The 10,931-nt window shown below is 39.5% G+C and overlaps 1 protein-coding gene across 1 annotated transcript; it reads right to left on the reverse strand.

Annotated features, from left to right (window-relative positions):
• Nucleotides 1-5,415: 5,415 nt before the first annotated feature.
• Nucleotides 5,416-8,873, reverse strand: LOC137980966 (uncharacterized). Its single transcript, XM_068828349.1, has 10 exons — nucleotides 8,044-8,873; nucleotides 7,822-7,925; nucleotides 7,584-7,693; nucleotides 7,332-7,405; nucleotides 7,112-7,224; nucleotides 6,720-6,812; nucleotides 6,402-6,502; nucleotides 6,143-6,295; nucleotides 5,936-6,055; nucleotides 5,416-5,856 (listed from the first exon to the last, which is right to left on the reverse strand). Exons 1-10 carry the CDS (start codon nucleotides 8,784-8,786, stop codon nucleotides 5,707-5,709), a joined length of 1,761 nt encoding a protein of 586 aa, XP_068684450.1. The 5' UTR covers nucleotides 8,787-8,873; the 3' UTR covers nucleotides 5,416-5,706.
• Nucleotides 8,874-10,931: the final 2,058 nt, after the last annotated feature.

Genomic DNA, 10,931 nt, shown 5'->3' on the forward strand with positions numbered 1-10,931 from the left:
ACAAAAATGGTGCACAACAGTTATCGTACGTGAAATTCTCACTGAACCGTCCTATTCTTGCCATTTTAGGGAAAATTTTACGCGAAAAGCTACTTTACAGAAATTGAAAGCACCTTTCTTACAGCTAAAATACCGTTGACAGTCGTGGACTTGTAATTTAGCCGGCACGGTTTTTTTTAATCACCTGTTTTGATCGATCGCAAAACTATTTCTTTTCTTGTATTGTATTTCTAACTAAATGGACCCGTAGTACTCCTTATAGTAGGATATATGCAGATGATACAGTGATGACTGGTGTCTTCTTGTTAGTGCTGAAATCTTTCTGAGAGATTACACACGTTCGCGCGTGCGTTGTCATGGAAAATAAACCCTTTTAGGATCCTCCGCTTTTTGATGAAGAATCCATACCTTTCAAGATCACAAATCCTTTTTCAGATTCTCCTTAAAAACACACCCCCCTAGAAAACTTATCGTTTAAACAAATGAGCAAATGAAAATTGTCAATGACACTTGTCAAGTATAAATTATCACAAACTGAGGGTTTATGGAATAGAATTGTTTCCTGTTTGTGAATGCCACTGCATTTTTCCTATCCCGGCAAACAATTCTCACGTTTTGAAATCCCGCCATGTGGAATATCCTGTTCGTTCTATGCCACTTCTCCACAACGGCAACGACCACTAAAGTGCGTCCCAACTGCCAGAGTAATCACTCGACAACGGCCAGTTAATCAAGGACAGTGTAAAAGAAATCCACTTTTTTTATTGTAAAAGGTCATGTTGACTAGAGGAGCGAAGTCAGAAATAAGCTACTCCAAGTTATGGTTGCGGAAGACGAAGCTGATGCAAGATGATGAGCTTGTTTTTACCGCGATTTATTTTGTTAACGTTTTTCCGAACACTAATTTTTGGTTTCTTTTATTGATATGTACTATTGTGATTGTGTTACGTATTTCTATGCTACAATAAGCATCATCGTAAAATAAAAATACCTTTCCCGCCAGAACAGTCCTCACAACGGCCGCTTTCCCCTGTCCCCAACAGGGCCCGCGCAGCATGGTTTGGATTCGGGAACTGAAAGGCGAATTCATACCAGGGTCCGGGAACATGCTCCCCCGGAAACCTTTGATTTCTATTCTTCCGAAATTGCAATAATTGCAAGTTTTAGAGCTAAAAGAGCGATTCTTTCACAGCATAGAAACTGACATACATTTACATGTATTACATGACCCGATGTTTACACTCACTATTGTAGATTGAAATTCCCTCCACTGTGCCCTCCACTGTAGATAATACTGGCCGGTATTAACTATTAATCAAGTGAGGAATCCAACAATTTTACGTCAACCACTTCATCTCAGGGAAGTAAACAATGTATCAATCAGAATGGAAATAAACAAAACAGTATACCCCTGACGAAAGAAACTAAGGTGGTGGCTACTGTATAACACATTCTTTAAAGGTTCGGAAATTTGTCTTGTGTTTGTTACAATCGCTAGCACTGTCAATACGACAAAGTCTGTACGTTTTTTTACTAAATCACTTTTGCGTCATTGTCGAGCGCAGCCAAGTTTAGATTATTATTATTATTATTATTATTATTATTATTGTATTTTCTTATCACTCTTTTCGCCTGCTAGTTGAATGCATGTCTAATTAGCTAGTGATAATTTCATATGACTTTTTTTTCCTTTACGAACTTGTGAAATTCCTCCTTTCTTCTTCTTTTTTTATTTTCATTATCATTTTCATTTTTTTACGTCGCAAACGTTGGGGGCTCTCCTGCGCGGTCCCTGCCCAAGATGGCCGTTATGGAGAGGTTCGGCTATATATGTTTTTTTATCAAGAATGTCAAGTCCGTGATCCGGTCTTTTGAAGCGATTTTCTTTCCTGGATGCATGCTTACTCACGAATCTAGTGGAACTTTCCAGAGAAGTTAAAGCAACAATTATTTAATGCTTCATTACTTTCCTTGCATCCAGCATTAACACTCTAGAAACAGCCTCTGTCGTGACACTAATGTACTGGAAGCTTCTTTTTGGCGAAACTTACGTTGTGTGACATCCCTTACGATGATTCCAGAATGCGGTTGATCTGACGTCTTAGACACCTTACACGATAAATGCTTTCTGTAACAACAGTATAGATCATTCCAGCGTTTTCCGACTAAAATACCAAAACTTTGTAACATGGATGAAACAACATTATAAATACGCAGTACAAGTGAGCTGCATGTATACTCCAGTATATGCAACATTTCGCGTACACTAGACGCATATTGCACTTTTTGACAAAAATCTCTTTACTCACTTTGTAACAGAAATGCAACAAACAGCGGCGTCGTGACACCCAGAGAGATATGTTCCCAAAGACTCTTACCTTGCAGTTGGATTTTGACAAAACGCTCAAGACTCCTAAAGTCTCTTCGCAGGACTCCTACTTTTGTGCGAAGCTGAAAACACACCATCTGGGTATGTACTGTGCAAGCGACGACCACATTTATTGTTTCTTATATGACGAGACTGTTGGCACCACGGGACCAAATGAAGTCATATCTCTGTTGGACCATTTACTTGTTGAACTTGAGAATAAGCTCGGAAAACATGATCACCTAATTATTTGGTGTGATAATGCCCCTGGGCAGTTCAAGGAATGTTTCTTATTCTTTTACCTCGACTTTATAGTACGACGTGGGCAGTTGCTGAGGGCAGACTTGAAATTTCTGTTAGAAGGTCACACTTACTCTGTCTGTGATAGACGCTTTGGAACTATACAAAATGTTTTCCAAAGGCACGAAATTATTGACATTCCAAGGAAATGGGCAACTGTCTTAGAACACGAGGGGCTATCGAACGTGACAGTTAAGTGGGTTACGTTGGATATGATAAAAGACTATCAATCTTTCCTCCGATTGCGTTACGTCAGTCGAAATGAGGACTTGGAGAAGGAAAGATTTGAAGTTAAAAACATCGCCTGGCTTAATTTCGGTTACGGTGAAACCGTCGTCGAGAACGGAGACCTTCAATTGGTACATCATCCAGACAATGTCTTTGTAAGATTTGAAATGGATTCGAGACAGTTTCCAAGGAAGATTTCCTTCCTAAAGAAAAAGCAATGCATGGAGCTTAGGCCAGAGCTTCTCACTACTGTGAGACGAGAAAGAAGGGCAATCCGCGAGGATGTTAAACGATCTTGTGTTAAACTAGCCCAGAAGTACTTATCCCAACCTGCTATTCGATTTTATGAATCCTTGCCAAGTTCGACAAGTGAAGAAAATGAAGGCGGTGAACTACAGTAAAGGCATATTAATAGGTTTTTTTTTTCGCTTGTTATCACTTTGAATGTAGGTTTCTTTAGGTCTATGTATACTGTGTGAATAAAGTTAAACTACTATGAAACATTAACTTTATCGTTACTTTCTTTGTGTTCTCGGGGATTTGAACGCACCGTTTTCGATAACTTTACAGCCCATGTTTAACGGGTCAACTAACTGCTCGGGAAACTAACGGCGGGTCTATTTTGCAGGTCGCAGGTCGCAGGTCGCGGGTTGCAGGTCATTGTTTCACCAGTACAGAAAGTATCCTAAACATTCTTAAAAGCTAACCTTAGGCCTAATTAGGCCTAAAGTTTTTAGGCCCAACGTGAGCTTTTATGAATGTTTAGGATACTATCTGTATTGGTGAAGCAATAACCTGCAACCCGCGACCTGCGACCTGAAAATTAGACCCACCGGGAAACTAACTACCGAGAGAAACCGAGAATTTAGACCTAAAAAAACATAACATTTTGTTTCGATTTCAGTCGGTATCAAGATATCTCATCTAAAGGATGTTGTAAATAAACATCGAAGACAATTTTCTAAAATGCTAGACATATTAAATACCGTACCGGTAGACGGACAATCAGCAAAAACGGTTAATCACAGTTCATTTAATGTAAATGATTTTTTGAAGGTTCCGTCGTACTTTCGCACGGTCATCGTTCTTAAACACGAAGACGCGCTATATAAGGGAGGGTGCCTTAGGTACCTCAAGATCAGTTGTCAATCAACCATCGTGGTATACGGACCCCTGTAAGAGATCTAATGGAAATAAAGATTACATTCGAAGCCATTTGCCTGTGTATTTCTTTTGCTCTGTAAATTTAGCTTTAAGTTTCAGCAACAAGACAATCCTCGTCACAATGGAAGAGTATGTAGAGGTTTGTACATGTTTTCGAATTCAAATTTCATCTCAAAGTATTTTGAAATCTTTTGGCGCTAAGTTTGAAAACTGTTTGAGACGAACGGCGGCGTGTATTCCTACCTATTTTCAGATTATCGTAAAAGTGAAGAAAAGCGACATGGAAATGTTCAGAGCATTTCTCGCTCAGTGTGAAGGGGAAATTGTTACGACCAGGCCCAAGGCAAAGTGGAATTCTCGAGCGCGAACAGAGCTCCAACCGCCGACCGAACCGTTCGACAAAGATTTCTGCAGGCCCGCACAAGAAGAAAATGTGGAAGCCGCGCGTGTCGAAAATTCCCAACCAAATGGTATGGTAAAACAATTTCACGTTATGTTGTTGTCCTTTTCGCCCTCTTCAATTTAAATACAATATAAGACAAAAGGGCTCTGAAAGCTGTGTTTCGCCGCCATTTGCATGCAAATTAGTTATTCAGGTCATGGAATAAACATGAGGGTCACAACTTCTCAGAGCCAATTGTTGTTGTAACTCGTGTAAAAGTATAATTTTATTATTGATTTGGCGTGGGTAAGTAGTGGTAACAACTAAAGATAAATTGGGTTTTTAGACCCGATTTCCTTAGGCAATCATTTCATGTGTTATATTCACAACCGTGAACATTGCGTGACACGGGTGCCGAAAGTAAATAATAAACCCACGATCTTTTTCTGAAAGCAGCACGTTCACAAGGAAGATACCTAAGTAATCTTCTTCCGAGGAAGAAACAGTACAACTCGTCTTCAATTACATTTTTTTTAAACGAGTTATGAGTAACAAGCTCTAAGGGAAGCAATGAATGCTGATGAAAAATACAAACTGAACAATCCTTACCATCAGTTCACTCGTGTCTTCTTGTTTCGGCAGACGAAGGGCAACACATCGATTCTACAATGTGCCTCTACTGTCGGCAGACTCCTTGTATTACTACCGACAGTCGCGAACATCTTGGCTTTCGTGCAGCCCATGTACAGAACCACGTAAGGAGACGAAAGGATTACAAGACCTACTGGAGGGCACTAAAGAAATGTGGTCTATGGCAGGATCCGGTATACCTTGCTCGCAAAGTGGAGCTTGGGGACCGCATTGACGCTGTGCGGGAAAGAATGCCGAAATGCGTCGTGAAGAATGTACGAGAAAGATTTCCTAACCCTCTCGGGATCCCATACATGGGGCATAAAAGGGATTGAGATTGGGGAAAAGTACAGTTTTTCACCTCACCATACACCATAATCTCTATATTATATTTCCAAAATTGCATAACCGTATCCACAACAATAATTATTATGTTACACGACAGGAAGACTGGAGATGTATAATGTACACTTACTCTATATAATAAAGGTCACTATTCGTTCAATTACAATGTTTGCTATAATAAAGTAGACCTATATAATGGTAGAAAAGATAATTACAAATGTTGCTATAATGTAATTTATCAGAGTGTTTTATAACGTAAGTTTCCATTATTATATACAAAAAATTTGATTTAATTATTTAGTTTGAAAAACCGCGACCAGATGACTTCTCTAAAGTTAAATGTTTTTTCCACAAGCACCCTGGTCTCTGCAAGCCTGTTGGGGTGTCGAGCATGCTGATACATTTGTAGGGATGACACCTCTCGATTCACATTTTCATTCTGCAAGAAAATTTTACCAATAATAATATTAATCATAAGCATGTTAAGGATGATATTAAGCATGATTTTACCCCCTTACCCAATCAAGCACAGCCAATTCCACACGCATGTTGTATGTGTTATCCCCAAAATGGATTCTCTTGGGGACATAGATCAGCATAACAGTATGGAGGGTCTCTATCCAGAATGTTTCCCTACACTAAAAGTAATATAATGAATAATTATTATTCCAATAAAGTTAGAGACTGTCCTGAAATGTCTCGGATCATGACTCATGATCAGTTACCCGCATGTAGTCAGTGGCATGTCGATAAATAGATGTTCCCATTATAGCTTTTTTGTATGCTGCTATGGCCCTTGACTCAGTCAGTAGCTTCTTGCTCATGATGTAACCCTCTGATTTGCACCTTGACCCTTCACTACATTTATTATGGTTATCCTGTAGAAAAAAAACACAATGTATCTTTTTTAACCAAGGAAAATTTCCCTGAATGCACAACTCCAATAAAGTGCATTGTTTTCAATTTTAACATCGATTGTTTTACCTGGTAATGATCAACAACTGTTAACAGGGTTTCACGAAAGTCATCCTCATTTCCTGAACTGTTCTTCATACAAAAGTATATATGAGTCCTAGTGCTCTTCACTGAAGCAAAACAAAATTATAATCACACGAATAATCATTGTAAACATAATGTACTCTGGACACAGGGGTTTCACTAACTTTTGACACAGCCACTCACAATATCACAGTAAACTTTTACTGTAATCTCTGCAGACTACATCATGAAAAGTTGTAAACTAAATGACCAGGTAACAACAACCAAATTCAGTTTCATTAAATTTGGCCGGTATCAACAAACCTTTGTCAGATAATTCTGAAAACCACTTGGTACCTTGATCTCTCAGTGGGCCAGAGGCTACTTTCTTCAATGCCTTTGTAACTGATTTGGCACCTGAGATTGGTTAAACATATTTTCTTTATAACATACAAATGAAACGAAAGTTAGCCCTACATGAGTTGTAAATGGAAAAAAATAAACACAAAACGTAGTAGCTGTTATCAGGTAACATTTACCATGCCAAGAATCAAAGGAATTTAGTATCCCCTTTGAGACTATCCAAGTTTTCAGCTGCAGGACAAAGTCATGAGCCACTTCTGAAATGTGAAATCCTGACAAAGGAAATGTGACAAGTCACCTTGATATCAATAATAAATTATTGTACGATATTGACTACTGTGACTCTAATATACCTTGAGTTTCTATTAGAAGAGTCACCAATTCCTTCGTCATTGGCACCTCTCGACTAACTGCAGCAACATCGGAAGCCCTGCTCCAGTTCAACACTCCGACAACTTTTTTGGTACTTCAACATATACAAAAACGCAATAAAATGAAAAGTGAATAACTAGAAGTCCAATTAACAAACAAATAATTATTAATTCATAGATGTAGGTGGTAACATAAGCTTACGAGAAAGACAGAGCTGACACGGTGGTATGTGCTGCTGATCTGCTAGAATCATGTCTTGCATCAGTGATGACACACTGGAAGATGAACATCAATTTTTTCAAAGGAAATTATTCCAACCTGAATATGAATGCTTTTGCAAAGCCCATAATAAAAACAACCTTTCTCATGATAGTCATAACAAAGAGACCAAACTGCTGTGAGGAAGAGGTAAGGAAAGACCTCCATAATTTCAGGAAGGTCAACATTTGTTACCTCGCCATTTGCATGATAGCCAGGTCTGTTCTTCGCTTCCTCTTGGGCACCAAGCATGGACTCACTGCAAACCTCCTTCACAACAGCCATGTACTGAAGTTTCTTCAACACTAAAAGTTTATAAACAATTTTGGGATACATACAAGTCAAGACTACTACAATCAGTACTGTTTGGTGCCAGGATATATTGTGTAAGGCAAACCAATACAGTAGTTATCTCATCAGCAAGTGGGCTAACCTGTGTCAAACGTTTTGTCACCTTCAGAACCAATATTTGCTGCTTGGCAGACACCGGAATACTGTGTTTCTGTCAACCCACAGGACAAAACCCCATGAATCATTCTACAACAGAAACCATTACCTTGAACATCAGTCAGAGAACTGTAGCAAAATAGAGACTCACTTTAGTACAAGACACACTCGGTGTTTAAAAATAGTAAAACAAACAACATCACCATACCTCATATTCACGTAGTATTTTGGTATAGTTCCCCCCATGATTGGAGAAGACAACCACTTGATTGAACCACCACACAAACAAGACATATTCACAGACACTTCATGTCCCTGCCTTGTGAATGATAGAGTGTCTATATCAAAAAGCTTTCCACAAAAGCAGCACTTTGCTGAGAGCTTGGAAGTGAAAAAAGAAAACAGAGATCGAAGGGCTCCTTCACTGGCAAGGTAGATGGGGTCATCCCACGTTGCCAGGGTTGATATCTGGAATTTTTGTGATGGAACGGTTGCAGAAGAGGAGGATACGTTGAATGTATGCGGTAGTGGCACTAATGACTCAGATACTCGGCCATCAAAATCAAGGGACATTCGCGATCTTGGAGTGGAGGTTGCAATAGGTGTTGGACGCGACTGGGGACATTCTGCTGAACTTGGTGTGGAAGAGAGGTTTCCTGCTGGTGACCACTGATTCGACAGAAGAGAACTTACAACCGAGACTTCCTTTCGCCTTTGCATTTTTTCTTCAAAAGCCAGCAGTAGAGCTTCGAGAAGATCGGCATTTTGCGTGCTTGACGTTCCCTTGGAAAGATTTAGAGATGTTTTTGCCATCCCAATACGATCTTTTATCCCCAGAAGTCTGCTTTCCTGATTACGTGGTAATTGCACATTCAGTGAAAACTGGATGCCTCGATCGCTAGTGGAACGCCTCTTCTTACTCTGTACTTGAGAATCACCTGCCTCAGCCATCACGTAATAAGAATAATAAAATTTACCTAAACGCTTACTGTGGTGTTGGGCAACGACGGCTACAAATGATGCGAAATAAACGCAAGACTGGTAGCATTCGTTGCACAACACCACCGCCATTGCGAAATGCTTCGCGTTGATCATGTTTCCTTAGTCACAAATTAGGCCTTTGGGCATATTCTCAAAGAATAGTCCACTGGCTTTGTTATACAGAAGCAGAAGGCTCAGAAAACCGAGGAAAGTTTAGGGGATTGGAACACTGGTGGACCTTGTCCAGCGCCCGTCCGGCGCGAGATTTGAAAACGAACAACTTCGCCAATCTCGCTATTTTAACATACAGAGCACTTTCAGTTTCAAATAAGGTAGCAAATCACATATAAAACAATAAATATAAATGAATTGGTTCTTTAAATCATTTATTTCACTTTTGGTAACATCGAAGCCTTATTTCGTTGGCCGCCATTTTGATTAATTTGCTCACTTGAGCTGTGATAGGAGGAGGAGCTTTTCCTTATATAGCGCGTCTTCGTGTTTAAAGATCAAATCTACTCGGCTAAACGAGTTTCTAGGATTTGGAAGATTTCAAAATCTTGATACGAGATTTGGCCTTGCAACTGAAGATTCCCTAGATTTAGTTGTTTCCCTTTAATGCAATCTTAAAAATGCACAAGGTATAGAAAAAGTTGAAATTTAATTAGGTAATGATCATCAATGGTCGATTGAAACATGTCTTGCAAACTTTGAATTTTTTTTAGGAATTAACTAATAGTATTTATAGGGATTTGTAGCATGGTCCGCCCGGCCCGTGTGGGTTCTCGGCATGACGGCATGATCGCGACTCCAATTTCTTGAATTGGAAACGTTACCCTCACAATCCTCCTTTTGTACAGTGGAACCTCGCTCTATGGACACCCGCTTAATTAATCTGTTTTCCGAGCTGACAGAGTTTCAATTTGCCATTGAAACTATTCAGTTTTTCTTCGAGAGGATAACCATGTCATATTTCATACAAGCGAGTCTTCTTTCACTTTCAAGGCAGTGAGCGTTGTGTTCGTTTTGTAATCGTTCTAATTCATTGACTTTACTGAAGTTACCATTTTTAACCTCTAAACGTATAATGTGCAATTTGTTCTGAATTTCATCACAGTACTGACAAGTATCCATCCTGGCCTTTCTAAAGCTGAGTAAGTCTCCTAAGTCCTCGTTAAATATGTTTCTAACTAGAAAAGAAAAATATATTTCCAACTGGAAAAACTAATTACAGGTCCCTTATTTTTTAGCTTTCAACGGTTTGTTTTTAGATTTGGGTTTACTTTAACAAATTCTCTCCACATCTTGCGCATAGACGTTCGACAGTCAAAGTATCGTTTTCGAGTTCTTGATCTTCTGTAGTGAGATTCAGTCGCCCTTTTGGAACAAATGAAGTCAGTTACAGCTCTCCTCGCTTCTGGCAAAAGTCTCATTGCGTTATTTCCGTGTCTTCCTCTCATGTCTTGTTGGATAGAGACACCATCCACCTCTAATTTCTTTAGAAGAACTTGAAGTTTTCGACGGGAAAATCCGTAACATATTTGAAAAGCCCCTCTGCAAACTGTTCCTAGCGTTGGTACCTTGTAAGTAATCGTTCTGCGCCCAGTAGGACAAACTCTGACTTCCATTAGTCCTAAAAGAACATAATTTTGTTCGTTGTAACTTTTTTGATAAAAAGCTGCTCTCAAATCCTGTATCATTCGTCGACATTCATGAACTGGGAGACGCATCAAGCAACCCTTATCACACGAACATAACAAAGACATTGCCTCTGTGTCTTTATAGGGTCTGTTTTTTCTGGCATTGATCTTTTTCCGTTTGCGAGCATAAATCTTCTTCAGTTTAAGATCCCTTTTCTTCCGTCCTCTTTCCACTGAACTTGCGAGAGGAACTCCGTCTCGGAAATATCTCCAAGGGGTCTCTGCATTGAAGCGATAAACTAGCTTATTTAAGTCGCAAACTCGCTGATCGCATGAACTAGAAATCGACGGCTGTGGTGTGTCTGACAAAGTAGAAGCCCAGGCCATTTCCCCTATTTGACTTGCAAGAAAACGATTTATGAACGTGAGCAATGAGTTCTACAGTTATAGAGCGACCAGAACAAAATCGTGTTAC

Source organism: Montipora foliosa, chromosome 1 (genome assembly GCF_036669935.1).
Source record: "Montipora foliosa isolate CH-2021 chromosome 1, ASM3666993v2, whole genome shotgun sequence".
Classification (NCBI taxonomy): Eukaryota; Metazoa; Cnidaria; class Anthozoa; order Scleractinia; family Acroporidae; genus Montipora; species Montipora foliosa.

Excerpts from the sequence above, each read along its gene's own strand:
- LOC137980966 (XM_068828349.1), bottom strand. The coding sequence starts at position 8,786 with ATGGCTGAGGCAGGTGATTCTCAAGTACAGAGTAAGAAGAGGCGTTCC. Across the intron at positions 7,926-8,043 it reads AAATACTACGTGAATATGAG|AATGATTCATGGGGTTTTGT; the intron begins GTATGGTGATGT and ends TTTCTGTTGTAG. Across the intron at positions 6,296-6,401 it reads CAGTTGTTGATCATTACCAG|GATAACCATAATAAATGTAG; the intron begins GTAAAACAATCG and ends TTTTTTCTACAG.